Consider the following 21376-nt stretch of genomic DNA (forward strand, 5'->3'; position numbering starts at 1 on the left):
TGGTCTTACCATTTTATATTACTTGTGCGATTTGGTACACTTGCCAATCCATCAACAGCAGTTGATGCCGAATGGCCGATTAATTGAGAGCGAATGGATTAATAGTTGTGAGGCCGAATGGCCGAATAGATGAACACTTGATGCCAAATTTGGATAGGTACCTGTGAGGCCATGGAAGGCCGAGCAGTTGAGGCCAAATGGCCGAATACTTGTGAGGCCGAATGACAGAATACCTGTGAGGCCATGGAAGGTTGATCAATTGAGGTCGAATGACCGAATAGTTGAAGCCGAATGGCCAACTAGTTGTGAGGTCGAATAGCCGAGTTGTTTAACACTTGATGCTAAATTTGGCTAAGTACCTGTGAGGCAATGGAAGGCCGAGCAATTTAAGTCAAATGGTCGAATACCTGTAAGACCATGGAAGGCTGTGAAGTTGATGCCGAATGGCATAATAGTTGAACAATTGTTGCCAAATTTGGCTAAGTACTTGTGAGGCGTTGGAAGGCCGAGTAGTTGAGGCCGAAGGGCCGAATACCTGTGAGGTGATGGAAGGCCGAATAATTGAGGCCGATTGGCTGAATACCTGTGAGGCCATGGAAGGTCGAGTACTTGACGCCGAATGACCGAATAGCTGTAAGGCCGAATGGCCGAATAGTTGTGAGGCCAAATGGCCAAATAGCTTTGAGGTCGAATGGCCGAATAGTTGTGAGGTCGGATGGCCAAATAGTTGAACACTTGATGCCAAATTTGGCTAAGTACCTGTGAGGCCATAGAAGGTTGAGCAGTTGAGGCCAAATGGTCGAATACCTGTGAGGCCAAATGGCCGAATACCTTTGGTGAAGATCCACGGTCACCAACCTTCGGTGAAGCCGACAGGGATTCCTATGGTAAAGATCCATGGTCGCCGATCTTTGGTGAGGCCGGTCGGGATTCCTTTGGTGAAGATTCACGGTCGCCGACCTTCGGTGAGGCCGGTCGAGATTCCTTTAGGGCCGAGTTGGTTCGACTGAATTTTTAAGGCCAAATTTGGATAATAAAATGAATTTAAGATGGTTATATCAAAATAGTTATCTATAAAGGCGCATAAGCTTGTTAACGGTAATGGTGAGAGTTTCTACAATCAGGATCGATATGTAGGAGTCGAGTCGACATAATGATGTTGAGATTGTGTCCTTGTCTAGTTCCTTGTGGTGACAGGGGATGCCGCTCGGGCCCCCGGGCGCCAAAATGTTTTAGGTGTGGGGTTTAAGTCCCTTACTCAAAGCACTTCAAGGTGGCTTGAAGACCGGGCTCCTTAATGGTCCTTCATCCTCCAAGTTACATTCATTCTCCCTCCTTCTCGTTGAAGTTGTACGGGCGGATACTTGTCAAAGGCACTCCGACGCTCAAGTTAGTAATATAACCGATCGGTTAGCTAAGCAAGTGATGTATATAACGTGCATTGTGATCCCTAAACTCATACCTGAGACCTTTATTTATACTAGTTGTAATGGGCTTTTACCTTTCACTGTCCTAATAATGGCCCAATCACACCTTAATCTGCATTAGGGTTGTTGAGATTGGTGATAGGGGGATCACAGTTTTAGCTTAACCCACAATCTTAATGATATCTGAGTTTTTTATAATGACAACACATGATTAATAACAGATGTGTATTTTGTGTTAAATGTTCTATGTTTACATGTTATATGTTTTTCCTTAATATGTTAAATCTGTTAAAGCATATATGAGAACATCTTTGTGTTGTTCATTGTATATCACTGTGTGAAATATGTGATTTTATATGTGTATGCATGACATATGTTTTTGGAAAAGGAAAATCACAAGCACTATGGTTGAACTTTAAATGTGTGGCAAAACAACAGTTTTAAGTCGATTACATTACGGGATGAATCGATTAAAACTTGTGTGTCTGCACAAACTCTTTTAAAGTGTGTTGTGAGTTTTTTCAAAGAGAAAAGTTTTCAGAAATGTGCAAAAAGATTTCACTTAATCGAATACATGCACTATGTATTCGAATAAGTTAGTTGATGTTTTTGAAAATTTGTTGAATGCTGGTAACAACTAACATAACGGTCATATTTTTATATATGTTGACCAAGCATTAAATGATAGTCGACTGCATTAATTGTACATTCTATTATTTGTTTGACTTCTGCTAATTTTGTTATAACTGATTGTTATATTCGATTACGTTAGTAGCTCAATCGATTAAAATGCGTCTGATATGTGTTATGCTATAAATTGACGCATATTTGAATTTTGTAAGTACTTTTGGTAATTCTAACAATTTCATATCATTTACAAAAAGATATGATCTTATAGAAAGAGAGGAAAAGATCCAAGAAACAAGATTGACCGTGGTTATCAACAAATTGTGATTTCTTGAAGAGCAAGACTGTTGTGCTTCAAAGACTGATCAAATCTGCACACGTGGGTGTAACTGCATGATCAGATTCTGCAATCTCTTGAAGATTGGTTTGAGTTCCATGTTATGACTACAGGAAGAAGAACGTGTGTGTTCTTGACTTTGAGGGTGCCTCAAAGGGGTTAGACAGCAAAAGAGGGTTAGATTAGAGGGTTGTTGACTGCCTATATTAGATTAAAGGGTTAGAGAGGTGTTTTATATTTTTGACGTGAGGTCTCTATTAAAACCTTGTTGTAAAAACCTTGATGTTTATAGTGCATTGGCTTCCTGTAGTTGGAAGGACACTAGATGTAGGCTTGGCCGAACCAGCATAAAAACTCAGTGTTTGAATTTTCTGATCCCTACTCTCTTTTATTCAATCGATTACTTTCTGTACTTATTCGATTAAGTTTCCGCTGCATTGAAAATCTTTTACCTTACGAATTCAAGAAAAGTATAAAGGCATCAATTTTTGTGGAAAAGATTTTAAAAGCTTTTTTTTTTTTACACTTCACCAATTCACCCCCTCCCCCCCCCCCCCCCCCCCCCCCCCCCCCCCCCCCCCCCCCTCCCTTAGTGTGAGAAATTGAGTCATTCTGTTTTAACAAGGGTTTTAATGAGTTATTATCGTTTATACTCTAACCATGTGGTCGCCCTCGATGGTTGGCCTAGGTGGTCGGCCTAGTGGGAGGTCGGCCTACGGTGGTCGGCCTGGGTGGCCGGCCTGAAGCTCACCTGGGTGGTTGGTCACTCGGCCTGGTGGTGCTAGGAGACTGTACGGTACACAAGCCCCCCATGCCCAAGCAAGTTCTTTATTGGAAGATTTGCGCAGGGATTACTATGAGCTTGAGAGAGGTCATTCACGTGGTACTGGATGCGCCGTAAGTCTTCATTCCTCCCTGCCCCGAGAGATAGGCTCTAGGAATTCACTTACAACGTTCCCTAGGCTAAAGAGACTTTAGTAAGAGTTACGGAAGCGTTCCTCACTACAGACACTAGGAGCTACGAAAGCGTTCCCTAGGTCGAAAAAACTCAAGTGAAAGCTACGAAAATATTCGTCACCGAGCGACGAACTCGAGAGAACGACCTGGATGGACGACCATAGGAGGACGACTTGAAAGAACGGCCAGGACCGCCTAAGAGGACGGCCATGGGAGGACCATACGACACAATAACAAATATTATTGTAGACAAGTTTATTTTGTACACTACTGTTATATTATGATTAATCAAAACACATTCTTCACTTTCTTATATTTTCAATATTTTTCCAAATGTTTCGCGATTTTTCTTTTATAAATGGGGATTCCTTTGAAAAGCCGCTTCATAAATGGTACACAATAATTTGAAAGATATTAAACAATTTAATTCATGTATAAGTGTAAAATACCTTTATATACAAGGATATTTAACTTTTTAGTTTTTTTTTTTTATTCTGGCGGTCAGAAACAACATTTAATAGTTTAATTTAGATGTTTTTATATTCTCAACTATTTAGAAATCAACAATGTAGCTCTATATAATAATAATCTAGAATGAAATGATGGTAAATAGTTCTGTAAACCATCATTCTACTTTTATTAAATGATTTTTTATAACTCAATCCTTTGAAGTTTAGATTAAACTAGAACGATGTACAAGTCTGATCTGTTACAATTGTATGTTTATTGATAATAATTATAACATCTTTAACTTCAGCTCATACTTTAAGAAGTTGAAAAGATAAATAAAAAAATAGAACATGAAATTGTAGATTAGATAACTGATGGCTGAAAAACCCTAAATGGGTCAAAACTCAATTAACCAGTAAACTCCTTATTGCCGAACACAACGTCATCCTCCCTTTTTTCTTAACAGAAAAAAGAATAATATTTACAAACTATGCCAGTGCAATTTACAGTCGTGATCCATATCATGAAAATATTGGCGAAGTGTCGTTTTTCATTTCTAATTCTAATTAGAAAACCCTCTACAGGCGCTTCCAATAGAGACGGATGCTATATACAACAACCCCGCAAACAACTGTGATTCTTTCAAAACAAATTACATGAGATACTAAATCTTGTCAAATGACTTTTTTTACCAGCTATCTATTATTCTATCATCGGCAGCTGTAGATCCAAACCAGCAGAAATAACCGGGAAGTCTACATATCTGTCAACTTCAACAATACTAAGAAACTATGATAGCATGGCTAAATTTCAACCCATCTTGTCTATTTTCCAGGCTCAATAAAATTGTATCTTCATCCATAACTTTTATGTCACAATGGCATTGAAGAAAACAGCAGTCCATGCCCAACTGAAAATCATAATGCAATCATAAGTAAACAGGGACGATCATTGAAGAAGACTATCTTCGTATGAACCAAAAGAAAGCCTAGATTCTTCATGCATTAGCAAATTTTCCCGAAATCGACATTTGAAGATGTGATTTTGCATAATGTGACACAAACATGTAATTGCTCCTAGAATATCACTCTTTTAAAAAATGTCTTGCTCCTTAATGAATAATTCATCGTGTGGTTATTCAAGGTCATAGGACACAGAATGCATGTTAAAGCAGATATACTGTTATCAAATATCCAATATCATTCTAGGTTTCTGGGAAACAGAAAGTGAACAGATAAAGAACAAAAGGGACCCAACCAAGTAACAGTGGGTTGATATTACTCGAATTCAAGGTATTTATTCCCTGATAGGCTATAGATGAGTCTGAGATAAATTATAACATTTTCAGGTAACAGTTTTTGGTAAGCAATAGCAAGGACTCTCTTAATTTTAGATATATAAAAGCACCGCATCACCGAGACACAGTTAGGAAGTTCTGAAAAGGCTCCAGTGCTTTTTTCATAGCTTTTAGGAGGAAGCATCATATTTTTCAAAGGAAATAAATTAGGATTCTAGTCAGTAACTGATCGTAAATACCTCTAATCAAATGCATAGGGATCATCAGCATAGGGATTAAGAGACCCTTCTGAAAACAAATCACCTATATTTGAAGGATTAGTATGCCCTCCTCCTTTGATGCTCTGCATTAATGATATGTAAAAGGAAACATCATATATTACTACAGCATACCATAACATGTCAGCATAAATAAAAGTAAGTACAAGGATCATTATCCCATCAGTTTTATATTCTTTTAGAAACAAAAGGGTGAAAATAAACTTTAAGCACAAACCCTTCGTCTTTTTGCTTTTAGTTATACTATATCAGTAGAATTTGATGAACTAACTCCGATGTTGCAGAAAAACAATTGGACCTAGAGAATCAAAAGATTCTTATACAGAACTAATTACAAATCTAGCAATTTACTGAGAAAAGATTAATAGGTTCCACATTAGGTAATCACCATGGAAAACACTGAAATTTAAATAATAAACTAAAGTAAATATAAAAAATTCTTTAAAATAATAAGACCATATTAGCTCTTAGCATTATCAATTCTGGTATCATCAGGATAGTGTAATAATGAAGATAGAGTGAATGAGATTATGTAAAAATTAATTGTGGCTAAAATTTAGTTTGAAATAACTCAAGTCTTTTTGTATAACAACGTGTATCGAGTTTTGCAAACAATATTGTTTAAGTACTTTAACTAATAATTGATTTTGAATATATACTTAGCAAAATGGATTTTAAAAGTTCACGTATATATTCAACTGTAATTAGCTACTTTGACACATACTTTTAATTGTAATATTTTCTAATTTCATTTTAATTATTAAAATTAAACATAAAATATATTCATAATATTTTAGAAAACTAAATGAGTAAGTTATGAGTAAAGAGATTCTTTTCAACCACTCCAAGAAATGCTTCTCCACAAGCTACCAATAGAGTTTTATTTTCTTAACCACGCCAATAAAAAGTGAAGGACGAAAGATGAGGGATGTATGTAGATATCACATCCTCCGAATAGAATAATTTTGGCTAGAAATCCAATGTTAAAACCTAAAAGAAAGGTTCAAGAGATACTACAGTAAGAATGCGACCACCCACGAAAGGGAGCCAAGAGACCCAGCAAGCAAAATGTAGATGAGGAAGGAAATTAGAGAAAATGCAACCATCAGAAAGGTAAATATGACACTGGATGAAGCTAGAACAGTGACTCTTGTTGTTTAAACCTTAACATGGTTTCTATCAAGTGATGAAAAATCACAAATCTGGGTCAAACACGCTTCCTTTAAAAAGAAGGGGATTCACCATGAGGTTACTACAAAACCAAACATGTAATAAAATGTTCAAATTTGATAACTTTGCTCCTTGATATTTTAAGAAAATATGACATACTAATAAAAAAGAAGTTTCATCTTAGTTGGTTACCTTAACAACACTTCCAGGAGTATTTACTTTTGGTGTATTTATCTTTCGATTTCTAGGATCCTGACAATAACAAGAGATTCCATATTAACAGAGACGTAAGAAGTCCGCACTCCGAAGCCATGAGATCTGGTGTGTTAGTGTTAAGTTCATGCGAGTAGTCATATTCACACACACACACACACATATATATATATAGATGGTTAATAGAATTTAGAGAAAAACAAATACATGCCTCAAACATAACAGTACTTCTTGTTTTCCTTTTCTTTGTGATTGTTCTCCCATTAGAAGTCTCAACTTCATATTCATGGCGAGTTACCTGCTAATTCAGTTAAGTAGCCAAGGTAATTGCCAAATATCATAAGTCATTTACTCGTACCATCTTTCTAAGTCACGAATTAAGATCCCTAAAATACTAATCTTTTGCTTCGTAATTGCTGCAAAATAAGCCTCCTCTTGGCCGTTAATTCATAGTAAAGAAAGTCACCTTTCTATGACGCTTAGGTATGCTCACTGCACTTCCTGTTTTAATGTTGTCCACTTTTGTCAACAACTTTGGCACTGGTGTTTGTGTTGCTTCAAAGTAAGGAGAGTCCTTGCAAAGTAATGAAAGACCAAGGATATTAGGTAACTTAGTGAGAACATAACAATAACCTGTTACGAAGGAAGGAAAAAGTAAAATTTCTTTTCTAGAATTTCGATCTTACTAAGTCACGCTGTAGATTTCTTTTGCCACCACAAGAACTCCGTCTCTTAATTGATGAAATGGAGTAGTCCTATCATGTAAAAAGCATTACGCCAATTTTGAGAATTTAACTAAAATTCATAACAAATGTTGATGACATTCACTAGGCTAATGTATTCTAACACTTACCTACCAGATTATCATGATATTCATACGTTCATGTCATTTCTCACGAATAGAATTGCTTTAGTATCTTAATCACTCATAAATTTCAGGAGAACTATTAAGAACATACGATATCATAATAAAAATAAATGAATTGCAATTGGAATGGCCTTAAACTCACAAACCACTAAACAGTAAGTATGTTGGTACTTTCCATAACGTTCCTCTTTAAGAGAGTCAGGAGCTTGAAATGACGCATGATTTCAATAAAATATACCAAATCATAACCCTACCAATGTCTATAATCTAAAATCACCCACACATAATTTCTGCTCTAACTACATGAAGCCTTCAGAGCTCTGGCTTCTCTTCCCTTTGTGAAGTGCAAAATCATGAATAAAATCTTTTTAACTTCAATTTTAAAACAGCTATCCTACGAGAAACTGCGCCATTCAAATCTATATAAAAGCATGTCAGTAAGAGTCATTAAAAATTAGTTATGCTTTATGTAACAAGATTATGCCCATTCTATAAGTGGTAATATTTTAATGAAGAAAATGCATGGGTTGAAAGAATATTAAAGAAGAAATTTTAGGTTAAAATGTTATACCAGCAATGTTTTCTCACTTTCCCAATTATGCCTACAGAAGGATAAATCTAATACCAAACCAATGGTATCCAAACATGAAAACTAACAAATATGGCATCTATTTGGACAGGGACGCAGACAAAGAGACTGAAACACAAATCAACCTGTTTTGAATTCACTTCTTGGTCCTCTTTGGGTTTGTCACTCATCACTTTCCACTGCAACTGCAACAAAGCCCTTTGTCTGTCTTCCTGCAATATACCCCAAATAATATTAATAAAATTATGGGATGAAATAAATTTATTCTATCAGGTATTCCATACTTTGGATTTTTGAAGATGCAACTCCTCTTCTAGCTTCCGACATTCATCTTCAAGTTCACATCTCAATGCTTTAATCTGAGCTTCATGATCATTCCTCATAAAGATTGTTTTCTACATTAACGTATCAATAGCTGAAGAATTTTGTATACAAATCTTGGCTCCGTCAAACGTGTGTGGGTGTGTGGTACCTCTCGCAGTTCATTTTCAGCTAGCAGTTGGGTACGCTTTAGTTGTTCATTGTGCTCAGCTATGAGGCTTAGTTGCTTCTTGTCATGCTCCTGTTGCATTTGATTAACCTGTAAATTGAGCAGGAAATCAAGTGACCGATTGCCTGGAATTTTTTCAACTTTAAATTAATCAAATTTCATAAAAAAGGAAAGTAATGATGCAATAATATTCCCACAACTCACAAGAGATACATACCCGTTTAAATAAAGGCATAAATTAGACCACTTTAAATTATCACTAGAAAAACTTGATACCTTTACATAACAGATTTCACAGTTACCATCACTACTATCATGGACCAATTATTTAAAAGCAATGTTCTTATGTGAAGATACATGAATGATTTTGTTTTGAGTGAATATCCAAATTGGTCATCCAAAGTTGTCCCATTAGTCTTTGGAAGTAAAACAAGAAATTAAAAAACGTCCCTATGTTGTTGTGTCACTTTATTTAGGTCCTAAATTTTACTTTAGTCCTTGAAAATTTGTCAAATTATCGTTTGAGTCACGAATTTTTGAAATTCGCCTACATTTTATGGATCAATTATAGTATTCACCTATTGTACTTTATATATTTCACATTCCCCCGTGCAAGAGTTGTTTGGCCTTTAAGTGTGGATAATGCCCGACTCCTCCTATGACCTACCTTAGGCAGAAATTCAATTCAACCTTTAATAAGAAGGATAAGAATAGAAAGGATTCAACTCCAGACCCAGTAAGTCGTAGAGACTTTCGTACCATGTCATGAACTAACTATCTGAAAAGCTTAATATATTGCATATCTAAAATATCAATCACATAATAACACTTAAAAAGAATTCAATTGTACGAGATAAAAGATTTTATTGAATAAAAGAATCAGTACATAAGCATTATATATAGACAACTCTATCGTAAAAGTAACAACAAAGAAGAGATATCCATTATCGTACTATAGTTCACATGTAATGATTACAATATCCTTTAGTAACTTAACAAGATATTTTCTCCTCATTCATAAGAAGCCCAAATGGGACATAACAGGTGGTGATAAAGTCACTATCAAATTTTTCTTCAATAACGTATCTGTTTATTTTCATGTGCTTGGTCCTATCATATTGGTCTAAATTATGAGAAATGGAAATCGCTTTACTTACTATGATAATAAAGAGTTATGGGCTTTCCACATGCCACTTTCATATAATATTTTTGAACCATAACAATTCACACATCATATATGTCAGCTTGAAGTCAGTCTTTGCACTAGACCTAGCAACAACATTTTAGCTTTTACTTTTCCAAGTCATTAAATTTCTATCCAAGAACACAATATCTTGAGATGAATCTCCTATTTCTAATAGGCCTTACATAATTTGCATCAGTATACACCTCAAATTTTAATTTTTCATTCCTCTTGAACAACAATTCCCTTCCTGGACATATCTTCAAATATTGAAGGATTTTGTTTACACTGTAAATGTCACTCCCTTGGATCATGCATAAACTAACTATGATTTGGTTAGTTATGATAAACTGACTATGATTTGGTTAGTTATGATAAACTGACTATGATTCGGTTAGTTAGGATAAACAGACTATGATAAGTTGTCAGGTCTTATGTTAGTTTATGTTAGCTTAGTAAATGAGCTTCCCTACAAGTCTCTGATATTAGTCCTGATATTAGTCCTTATTCACAGTAGAAATATCTTTATCACATCAAATTCTATGATGTTGTTCTAAGGGAGCTCTAGTGGTCTTTCAATCAATCTTACATGTTTATTTGAGAAAATCAAGAACATACTTTATCTAAGAGATAAAAATGTATTTCTTTGAGTAAAATACTTCTATCCAAAGAAGTACTTTAATTTTCCTAGACCCTTTATCTTGAACTAAGTATCAAACTTTTCTTTCGAGTTTTGTTTCGCCTATTCATCACCCCCTACAACAATTATGTCATCCGCATTGATCAAAAGTCAAATAAGTTTCCCTTCTAAGGAATTTTTGATGAACTATGGCCACCTACACTCTATCGATGTCCCATCATAACCTAACTAAGTACACCAAACCAAGCATGAGGAGACTGTTTACATTGACACAAGGCTTTCTTCAACATGCACACTTCATTCTCCTCTTTGATAGATATCAAACATGAAGAAATTTCATCTAGACTTCTTCTAGATGTCCATGTAAGAAAGTATTTTTCTCATCAAATTATTGCAATTCCCAACCAAATTAAGTTGTTAATAAGAGAATGATTCTAACAACATTCATCTTTGTCATTTGAGTAAATGTCTTCTCATAATCAACACCATAAGTTTGAGTAGACCCTTTAGAAACTAATAATGCTTTGTAGCAATCCTACATGTCATCAAATCTATACTTTACATTATAGATTTATATGCATCCAATTGCCATTTTATCTTGTGGTTTGTTAACAATCTCCTATGTCTGGTTCTTTTCTGACCCACTCATCTCTTCATTTGTGGCTTGATAATAGTAATATGGTTACAAAAAGAGAAACGACATACTCATCTCTTCATTCGTGGTTTGACAATAGTAATTTGGTTACAAAAAGAGAAACATATGATATTAAAATAGGTGAATGAGGAGTCATATTTTTTGTAGCACTAGGGTCTAGAACTTATGAGTCCTAACATAAAGCTCTAGAAACATTAAAAGAGGAATTGGACCTCCAACCCAGTGGACTCGAGTCGACCTTTGGCCCCAACCTACTCGGCTTGATATTTTGTATTAGGTCTACTTGACTTAACCATTTAGCCAAGGCCAACTAACATTTCTCGATCTTTGGCCTAGACAAACACATGTCGACCTTTGGCTCGAGCTGACTCTACTTACCCTTCAGCCCGGATTGACTTGTTTCGGTCTTCGAACAGGGCCAACTCAGCTCAGCTTTTAGACCTAAATCGATTTGGCTTCACCTTCATCTTGGGCCGACTCTACTTGACCTTAGACCAAAGCCTTCTTGGTTCAACCTTATCCTCAACCGCCTTGGCTCAACTTAGATGCACTTTGATTTTGGATTTTCAAACTCTAAAACACGATCAAATCTAAATTTGATCCAAATCCATTTAAGTAGATTGGATTTAAAATCTAAAAATATGGATATGGATTTGGGATAAATCCATTTAAATGGACTTAAAACAATATAAATTTTAGTTTATTATAAATTGGATCTAAAAATCTGAGTTTTTTGCCCACCCTTAGCTTTAGTTTTTCCAAAGGAATGAGAGTCTTCTCCTTTCTAGTTACCTAAAGTAAGTCTGCTTGGTGCGATCAAATTTCTTGCAATGAATGAATTAACAATCTTCCTTAACTTTTGAGTTGAATTTCATGTTTCCAAGATTTAAGATCTCAGGTTTGGAAGCTTTCCAGACAACATGGCAGCTTCATCAGTCGAGAGCTTATTCACCATGACCATGGAACAAGTTTCCTCACCCAAACAATGTAGGGAAGAAGTTTTCTTTCCAAGAATTTGTATTCTAGTAGGGTCATATTTAAAATTCAAACCTAACAAGAACGTAAATATCTAGGATTTAGACAAACTAAGCAAGAAAGGCAACATCTATGCTATTTTCAAACTTCAAATTTTGATACTAGTCCAATTAAATCCATAGACCCTTTAATATTCCAGTGTATTTTGCGACACAGAGGACACCCTATATAGGACTGAAGATCTTGTTTTCTAACTCATAACAAAACGTGTTATAATAAGAAATAAGTAATTTCAAGGTCTTCCAAATTTCACATGCACAGGAGTAAAACATATAATTTATGTAATCATGGATCCCCATAGCCAGATGATAATCTGTGAGTCATTATTGTCCCAAACTTTTCAATATGATAGAACCTACCCTTGAATGTGCACCTAATAAATTTAGCCCATTAGAAATAATTTCGACCATCAAAAAGATCATCATCAAGCAAATGTGAAAAATAAGCATTACCTAGTGGAATTGTCATACCAAAGAAGTGATTCCTTAAGACCCTTTTTTTTAGAGAAAATCATGAACAATGCCCTTTACAAAGGAGAGATACAAAACCCGAGGCAGAGGTTCTTAACAGGGGCAGGTCTATAACAGTCATCTCATGTTAACTCCAGTGAAGGAAATAGCGACAACAACGGTTAGAAAATGGGTGGTGTGGCAAACCCTCACACACTCAGACAAGGGGAACAGGCATGTAGGTGGACGCGTGGCTGCTCCAATGGTGACACAACTCCAGGGAGCTGTCAGATTGGAGAATGGCGAATCTCTTGGTGTGGTTGTCGGTCAAGTTGGTCTCTCTGGCCGTGGTAGTGACGATGATGGTGACAATAAAATTACTCATGAAACACAAACTAGGTGCACTTTAGACAAACCAGCTAAACAAAATAAATAGGAGCACAAAATAACCCCAAAAAGTTAAAAATGCAACTAAGACGGCAAAGGGAAAAGTACAGAAGCTTATATCCCATTATCAGAAGTTCTAATACCAACTTTAAGAGAATTCAGCTATATAGAAAAGATTTTATTGAATTTAATAAATGAAACAGCACATAAACGTCCATTCATAGAGATTAGAAAGAGATCTCTAGTATTTTACAATAGCACACTTGTGACGATTGCAATATCCTTTTGTAACTTCAACAAATATTTTCTCCGGACTCAACAATAAGTTTATTTTAAAAATGGATTTTTAACTAATTAGAACATAAAGTAATTAAAAGTGTAACTAAAGCCGAATGAGACCACTTAGAATCGCATGTAATAGAAAATGCTATGCCAGATTATTTCTAAGTAGCCAATAATTTAAAATTCAACACTTTTTCCTATGCTTACCAGCAACGTGTGTTCTTCCTGAATACGCATCAACTGCTGCCTTGATTCTTCGTTGCATTCTGCAATTTTTTTATCACATCTACCCTCAATTTCGGCAATAGTTTTGTCTGTCTGAAGGTTAAAATTGGTTAGAAACAAGTTAATGGAAATAACATCTCACAGATGCCAGGATATACTATCAAACCTTGTCTTTTTCCATATTCACAATTTCCATCTTCTCCAATTCATACTTCCTCTTAATGTCATTGATAGCCTGTTCAAATAATGAAGATTTCACGCGAAGTTAGGGCTCTATTTGTCCAGAACCAATAGTAGGTAGCCAGCTATATGTACAAGACCTGATCATTTCTCTGAGATATTTCTTTCAAATGCCTTGATAGTTCTAACTGTTTATTCTCTACCATTTGATCATATTGCTTCCTAGCTTCTGAAAGTTTGCTTTCAACAGCAGTCAACAATGATATGTTCTGCAAAGTCAAAAAAAAAAAAAAAAACTCAAATAATACACAAAAAACCAGTCAGGAACAGGCAATTTGCACTATATGTTTGCTCCAAAACCTCTGTGATTTGATCTTGTAGCTTCTTTTCCTGTTCCTTACAATGTAAAACACACTGTTCTTTTTCCTCCAGGGCATTATGAAGCTGGATTACTTCTTGATCTAGAGAATCAGCATGCTTCTCTAGTTTTATTCTCTCCTTTTGCAAAGTATCTATTTCCTCTGATTTCTTCAATATCTCTGCCTGTAGTCTTTCGGTATTTTCTTTGCTTTCAGTCTCTAATGCTGAAACCTTCAGCAGCAAGTCTTGCTGCAAAGCATTAGATACCTCAATAAAGAACTCGACAATGTATGTCGATAGGAAATCAACTAAAACAGATTAACTTTCATACCACGTGCTTGTCTGATGATCTAGAACTTTCTAATAGAAGTTCAACTTTCTCTTCTAATTTGGAAATTAATACCTCTGCTTCTTTCTTTTTTGAGATTAAATTCTCAGTTTCTGACACCAAACTTTGAATTCTCTCAGCAGCTAATCGAGAGTCCTCTGTAAGTTGGGCTACCGTAGATTCTTGAACTTTCTGAAGTTCATCCACAGTTTTGTTTAACTCGTAGTTTTTCATTTGAGTTGCGTTCTTTTCTAATTCCAAGACTACAAATTTGTTATTAAGCTCACTATACTGGTATTGAGCATGTTTTGAGAAAGTTTCTCTCTCCTTCTGAACCAACTGGAAGCCAGAAGCATAGAGTAAATTCATTTCATCAAACTTGCTCAAAAGATTCAGGCTTTCTTTGTCTAAATTTGACAAATCTGCAGCCAAAGACTGAAGTGTTTCGTTAAGGTTTTCAATTTCCTGAAGTGACATGTCATGCTTTTCTGCAAGCCCGGTATTCAGCAATTGAAGATCACTCTTTTCTTTCTCCAATTTCTCTTGACAGGTTATGTGACGCATAATTTCATCTTCTTTAACTTTTAACTGAAGGTGAACCTCTTCCAAAGTTGAGTTCAAATTCTCTGTAGCCAATCTACTAGATGCTAACATTTCTTCTAAATTCCTTATCATATTATCTGCAAACAAAATGAATTTCCATACAACAATTCAAATCAGTAGCAAGTTAAGATACAGGATATCTAGTCTGCTGAGAATTATAAGGATTTAGGTATGAAAAAGAAAAAAAATTGAAACCTAATAACCTGAAATTGCATGAATTTGATGTGATACAAAAGACAAAGTACTAGCCCATGTATAACGTGAGAAGAAAGCTACTAAGTTATCTCGAATGAGACAATATTCCATGACAAATCAAATAATGTTATTTTAAACATTCTTATCAGTATCTTCTCAGTCAAACAGAAACAGAACTTACTTTTATACCTGCTTTTATCATTTTAGTTTGAAAAGCATTGGAAGGTTCCATCTTGACAGGCTATTAAGATATATAATATAGAAGCTGTTGAGTACACATCTTGCATTAAGTAATTAGTTACTTGTGGCCAGTGGTAGATCCAGATAACGTCTGATGTAGGGGTTGAAAGTAAATAAACTTTGACCACTAATTATGGATGTAACACAGGATATGAATATGATACGACATTGGACATGATATGACCTTACCTTAAATAACCATGCCCAAATGCTTTTTTATTACCCTGACATACCACCACACCTTGGTTTGAAATGTAGTCAAATGAAAGATTATTACAAGTTCTACCAAAAGAGTTGAAAAGGAACCTTAGATTAGCTATATAAGTGCCAGTATCATTTCCAAGAAATCAAGATCATTAAAGACGAGAGCCAAGTACAAATACGAAATAAGATTAAAGCATAAAATATGCAAACCAAGAAGACAATTTATTGATACTTTGCAGTATGCGATTTTTGAATTTCAAAATATGACCTAAATAACACATAACAAACAAAAGCAGATATATAAACTGAACACATGACCCTCGAGGACCAAAATACGTTTAGTAATGACCCACCTCATCTGAAATCCTTTCAATATAATGCATCAATCCTACATCCCAAGAGATATAACATTATATATAGCCTGATATATACAAAACAATTGCAATTTGCAACATAATCCTCACCTTTCTCTTCTATAACGTTGGCAACTCTGCAGTGTTCATCTCTGTGAAATTTCTCCTTTTCTTCTGAAGCAAACTTGAGCTTCTCTAGTTCGTTATCACCTATAATAGGGATAACCATATGTTACCTATGGTAGCATTATGGATATTAAATATCGGAACATCACAATTACAACATATCAAACCAAGCTATATTTCAATTCAATTTTTTTTACCGAAGTTTTAAACTGAAAAGAACTTACGGGTTCTAATTGTTTCCTGTGCAGAATCTAGCTTCAAAGATAAACCATCCATCTGTTTACTCAAGCTATCAAGAGTTTTTGAACTTGCTGACAGTTTATTTTCCAATGTCTCCTTATCTTTTTCGGCTATATCAGCAAGATGAACCAGTAGACTAGTTAAAAGAAAAACCAAATGAAAAAAATAAAATAAAAAAACAAAAAGTATAGGGAACTTGAATATTCATACCATCCTGAACCAGACCAGCCAAGTTCTGTAAAGTCTCCGTAAGTTGATCACATAAAGTCTTAGTAGAAGAGAACTTAGACTCCAATCCCTTCCACAGTTTCTCATCTTCCTTCTGCTTGACCTGGAGCTTGGCATTTTCGTTTAAAGCATTCTGCAATTTTTCTTCCAATGCGCGCACACACGCCTGCGACTTCTTAAGCTTAGCATTCTGCCGAGGAACAGCAATAGAGTAACAACATCTCAATAAAACAACAAATACGAAATCCTAAGCATCATACACTTTAATTCACGTGCGTGCAATCCTCGCCTCACAGCGCAAGCTCAAAGGAAAGTATCATCATACCGCATTTTCAAGATCAGTCTTCGCCGAAGCTTGCTCTTTCACCAATTTCTCTGCACATGAATAAATCGAAGAAGCATGGTCACGTTACGATAAGAATTTCCGACATAATCTTCGTTCTCGAATAAGCAGGAAAATATACCGAAAAGAACATAATTGAAGTGAAATTGCGTTCAAAACCTGCGGTGAGCTTCAGGTTTGCAAAACTCCCCGATGAAACGGTATCCACAGAAGGACGCGAAGATAATGGCTTGGAAGCTCCCGAAATTGAACCGTACAACGATTTGAATTGGTCCAGGCTCTTGGAGACTGGGAATGCTAGCTTCTTCTGCATAGCGAAGATCGAAATGGAACCCTAGAAAATGTGAGTGAAGTTTTCAAGCGTTTTTCTTCTCTGCCACACAGCGTTGCAAGGGGCGGTTCTCTTCTCTGACACACTGCGCTCAAAGGGACGTTTCAGTTGAGTGTGAAAATGAAATTTAGTTAGGCGCCATGGTGACGCAATATTTATACTCTCGCGTGAGCGGGATTTTTGTTCGTCTAGACCGTTAACTTCCTTCCAGACAGAAAGGTTTCTTTTTATTATTTTTACAGTAATTAAATTAAATATTTTTAAGTTATAATTAGTTGTGGAAAAACAATTATGGAAAGCAGTCTTCTTTCAATATCGAAAGAGAACAATTTTCCAAAATTACATAAATAAACTAGTTGTATTTAAAAGAACATAATTTATTAACTTTAATGTTTTTAAATTACGGACTTTTATGATAAAACAAAACGCAATTTCTTAAAAAAGAAATAATTTTATAAATATTTAAAATATTTCTATTGTTTAAAAAGTTAAGAGTGTTTTTTCAAACCTAATTTGAGTTATTATCGTAATAAAATTGTGGTCATCTTCAATTATTTAAAACACGAAGTTGTAAATATATTCAATTACTAATATCCTATTTAAAAACGAAAGTCAAATACCAACATATCTAATATGTTAACATAAAAATGTGGTTATATGTATCTTTTTACGCTAATATTTAGTCATTACGCGTAAAGGAATTTATCATGTGTATGAATATATCTTGGTAAATGTCTAAGATATACTTGGTCCTCATGATCCAACAATAATACGACTTGGTCGGCTATATGTCGGTTAAACAAAATCAGCATATGCAAAACATTGATCAAGTTGATTTAATATTATGATTAAAGTATAATTAAGTAGTTTTATTAACTGAAGACTAATAAGATGATTGACTACATGAATCGGTAAAAAGTCCATAAAACATAATATAAATAACTCAATATAGTAGATAAATTAATTACGTTTCATTATTACAACATTTATTACTTTCTCACGCATTTGGCTAACATAAGCGTTAAAGTGTCTTTTACAGGTACAACTCTTGCTTGACTTGCGAAGACGAGTACCTTTGAAGTTGGAGCATAAAGTACTTGGAGTTGGAGTCTTAGCATAGTATATTCAGTTCCATAAGAACAATTGGTGTCCATTATGGGGCCTACATATATTCTATGAAAAATTATTACATGGTGTCTACAATGAGCAAGATGGTTGGATCAAAAGAAGCGAGACCAGAACCCTCCTCGACTGACATAGTTGTTATCTTGGAAAGGCCCAAATGCAGCAAGAATTCAATGAGTTTAAGATGAGAAGTGCGAAAAAGATGGATGCCTTAATGAAAGAAAATGCTAGACTGAGAAGGAAGGTCAAAGTTGAAGGAACAATCGACAAGGGGAAGGAGAAGGTAATCATCGAAAATGTAGGGTCAATGCAAAGATGTACATGTAGCCTTAGAGTTGATAATGACATTGAAGCGGAAAGTGGCTACCACACTACCCCCAAAATTTGAGGGGCAATGAACAACTCCTCGACAGCAAGAGGAAGTTGTTGACATGCTTTCATGTATGTTATCCGTCAGTTTGTATTCGACTAATGATGTTGTTATGTGCAAGGTCTTTCCTACCACCTTGAAAGAACCAGCCTTGGATTGGTTTACTCACCTAACCCCCTACTCCATCTAACCTACCTAACCCCCTACTCCATCTAACCTACCTAACCCTTTTCTTTGATACCCTAACATCGTCTTTCACAACTTGATTTACTACTAGTCGCACCATTATCCCACGTCCCTCTCATTTCTTAATATTAGGCAAGAGAAAAGGGACTATGAACCTTCATTGATAGGTTCAACAAAGTAGCCTTGAGGACCAAGAACCTAAATCCTGAATTTGTTTTGCACTACATGATCACGATACTAAGGTTGGAACCTTTTGTGGATAATATGTGTTGACTTTGCCCACAAGTATTGACAAGTTGAGGCAACAGGCAACTAAACTTATGTGATTGGAGGAGATGAGAGGCTACAAGAATAAGATTAGATTTGAGACCATGCCGATAGAAAAGAATGGAGTTGATCAAGACTCGGCATAAAAAAAGTGGTTTCTACCAGAGAAAGCCAAAGCATATCTGGTTTTCATTATATTTACCATTAAAAACAACTAGATCTCGCGTGTTGGAGGAAGCGTTACAAACAAACCTCATACCACCGCCTAAAAAGTCCCAAATATCGCCAAATGTCGATATGAAGAAATACTGCAGATACCACAGGAACTATGATCATACAATAGACGAGTTCACGACACTCAGAGATAAGGTTGAAGAATTGATCCAAGTCGGACACCTCAAGCGGTTCGTAAGGCATGATGACAAATGAGTCTCGTGTGTTGACTACCGTATGTATGATGAACAAAAAGAAGGTTGAAGAGATCGGGAAAAGGAAGAATAGAAGGAAAAGTCAACCCATCATGAGGAAAAATGCTATGATATTATGCCTTTCTAGAGAGGCACAACCAATACAATATCTAGGGGATTTGCTAAAGGAGGCTAATCGTCGTCGGCTAGGAAGCAATAATTGAGAGTCATGCAATTTGACAACGTAATATTTAAAACCTTAAGGAGGAAAATGATGCCTCTTATTACCTCGGGGACCTTAACTTTTGAGGGGTGGACCTCCAGCAGGACGACCATATGGTCATCATAGTGGAAATTGAGAATTTTGTTGTCAAGAAGATCTTGATGGATCAAGGAAATTCAAAAGACATACTCTATCGAAAGACATACAAAAATCTAAAGTTGCCGAAAGAGGCGATGACCCCATAAGATAAACCCATATTTAGGTTTTTTGGAGAAAGGGTTGATACTAAAGGTTATAGTGATCTGCACACCACTTTTGAGGAAGCAAATCTGACAAAGACCATACCTACCTGATATCTCATGATAGATGCAAACACGTCGTATAACATATTGTTAAGATGACCATCATCAACCTCTTAGGGCAGTTGTATCTACTCCTCACCTAACCATGGAGTTCCCATCTTTATCAGGAGACATCATCATGCTCCATGGGGACCAAAAGACGACTCAAGATTTTTCCATCACAAGCCTACGACTCTTTGTCCCACAACTTTATCATAACAATATTGACCGAGCAAATGGAGAAAGTTGCATTATCTCTTGCCACAATAATACGAAGGTTGAGGCCTTATTTCCATGCCACACAGTTGTGGTCAAGACAGATTACATAATACATAAGATTTTGTAGAAACCAAACCTAGCAAGAAGGATGTCATCATGGTTTGTTGAGTTATCAAAATTCAATATTCGATATAAGTTGAGAGGGTCGATAAAGGCACAATGATGAATGCATATTTATACCCTCATTTAGCCTTTAATATTGCATTCTTAATTGGCTTTAGTACTTGATGACTGCATATTTATGCTCATATTTATGGATTCTAAGGTTAAGTTGAATTAATGCAATTGTTTCTTTCGATTATTGATTTGAGTTGTTCTCTTTCTATGTCTTTCATCTCTCAATCATATTAAAAGCAATGATTTTTGCATCATAAGGTGTTTGAATCTACATGCATATTAATCATACGAGTTTAAGGGTTTCTAGGTTTTTCTTGAGAATTTACTTTGATTGAATTTAGGACCTTTCATATGATTAAATGAGTTTTTGCTATTAGTTGAGCATGTACTTTGATTGGTGGTAATAATTTCAACTATAATTAATTGAGAATTTACTTTGAATAATTAGTTTTTAATTTGGTTACGAGATTTAAGAAGAAATATGATTAAACACAATAGAATTTGATTGAGAATGTACTTTGGTTGAATTCATTGTAAATAACCTCGAAAGGTCTTGCATTTCATTGAGAATTTACTTTGGTCAACTGCATGATCGCCCTCAAATTAATTAAGAATGTACTTTAATTAATTTGAAACTTGAACAATAATTAATTGAACAATGATCCGTGGATAACCGATGATGAATCTATCTTGGAAAAGTAGTGGAATTAGATTAATTCATCATAATTATTTTTAAGTTTCCATTTGTTCTTCAAACATTCTTCATACATT

At 35.3% G+C, this 21376-nt stretch overlaps 1 protein-coding gene across 1 annotated transcript; it reads right to left on the reverse strand.

Moving 5' to 3' along the window:
• Positions 1 to 4180: 4180 nt before the first annotated feature.
• On the reverse strand, positions 4181 to 17397 carry LOC124845954 (synaptonemal complex protein 1-like). The gene is made up of 19 exons (XM_088102896.1): positions 17119 to 17397; positions 16942 to 16991; positions 16599 to 16806; positions 16373 to 16498; positions 16134 to 16232; positions 14431 to 15107; positions 14100 to 14348; positions 13880 to 14008; positions 13726 to 13794; positions 13542 to 13652; positions 8686 to 8793; positions 8498 to 8608; positions 8339 to 8425; positions 7443 to 7511; positions 7223 to 7330; positions 6968 to 7057; positions 6736 to 6795; positions 5335 to 5438; positions 4181 to 4708 (listed from the first exon to the last, which is right to left on the reverse strand). Exons 1-18 carry the CDS (start codon positions 17270 to 17272, stop codon positions 5337 to 5339), a joined length of 2607 nt encoding a protein of 868 aa, XP_087959022.1. The 5' UTR covers positions 17273 to 17397; the 3' UTR covers positions 4181 to 4708; positions 5335 to 5336.
• Positions 17398 to 21376: the final 3979 nt, after the last annotated feature.

The sequence above is a fragment of the Vigna umbellata genome, chromosome 1, assembly GCF_029865625.1.
Source record: "Vigna umbellata cultivar VRB3 chromosome 1, Vumbellata_1.0, whole genome shotgun sequence".
In the NCBI taxonomy this organism is placed as follows: domain Eukaryota; kingdom Viridiplantae; phylum Streptophyta; class Magnoliopsida; order Fabales; family Fabaceae; genus Vigna; species Vigna umbellata.

Coding starts and splice junctions, on each gene's coding strand:
- LOC124845954 (XM_088102896.1), bottom strand. CDS start 17,272: ATGCAGAAGAAGCTAGCATTCCCAGTCTCCAAGAGCCTGGACCAATTC. Junction 16,807..16,941: donor AGACTGATCTTGAAAATGCG/GTATGATGATAC, acceptor GTTCCTCGGCAG/AATGCTAAGCTTAAGAAGTC. Junction 8,794..13,541: donor AGGAAGAACACACGTTGCTG/GTAAGCATAGGA, acceptor CTCAATTTACAG/GTTAATCAAATGCAACAGGA.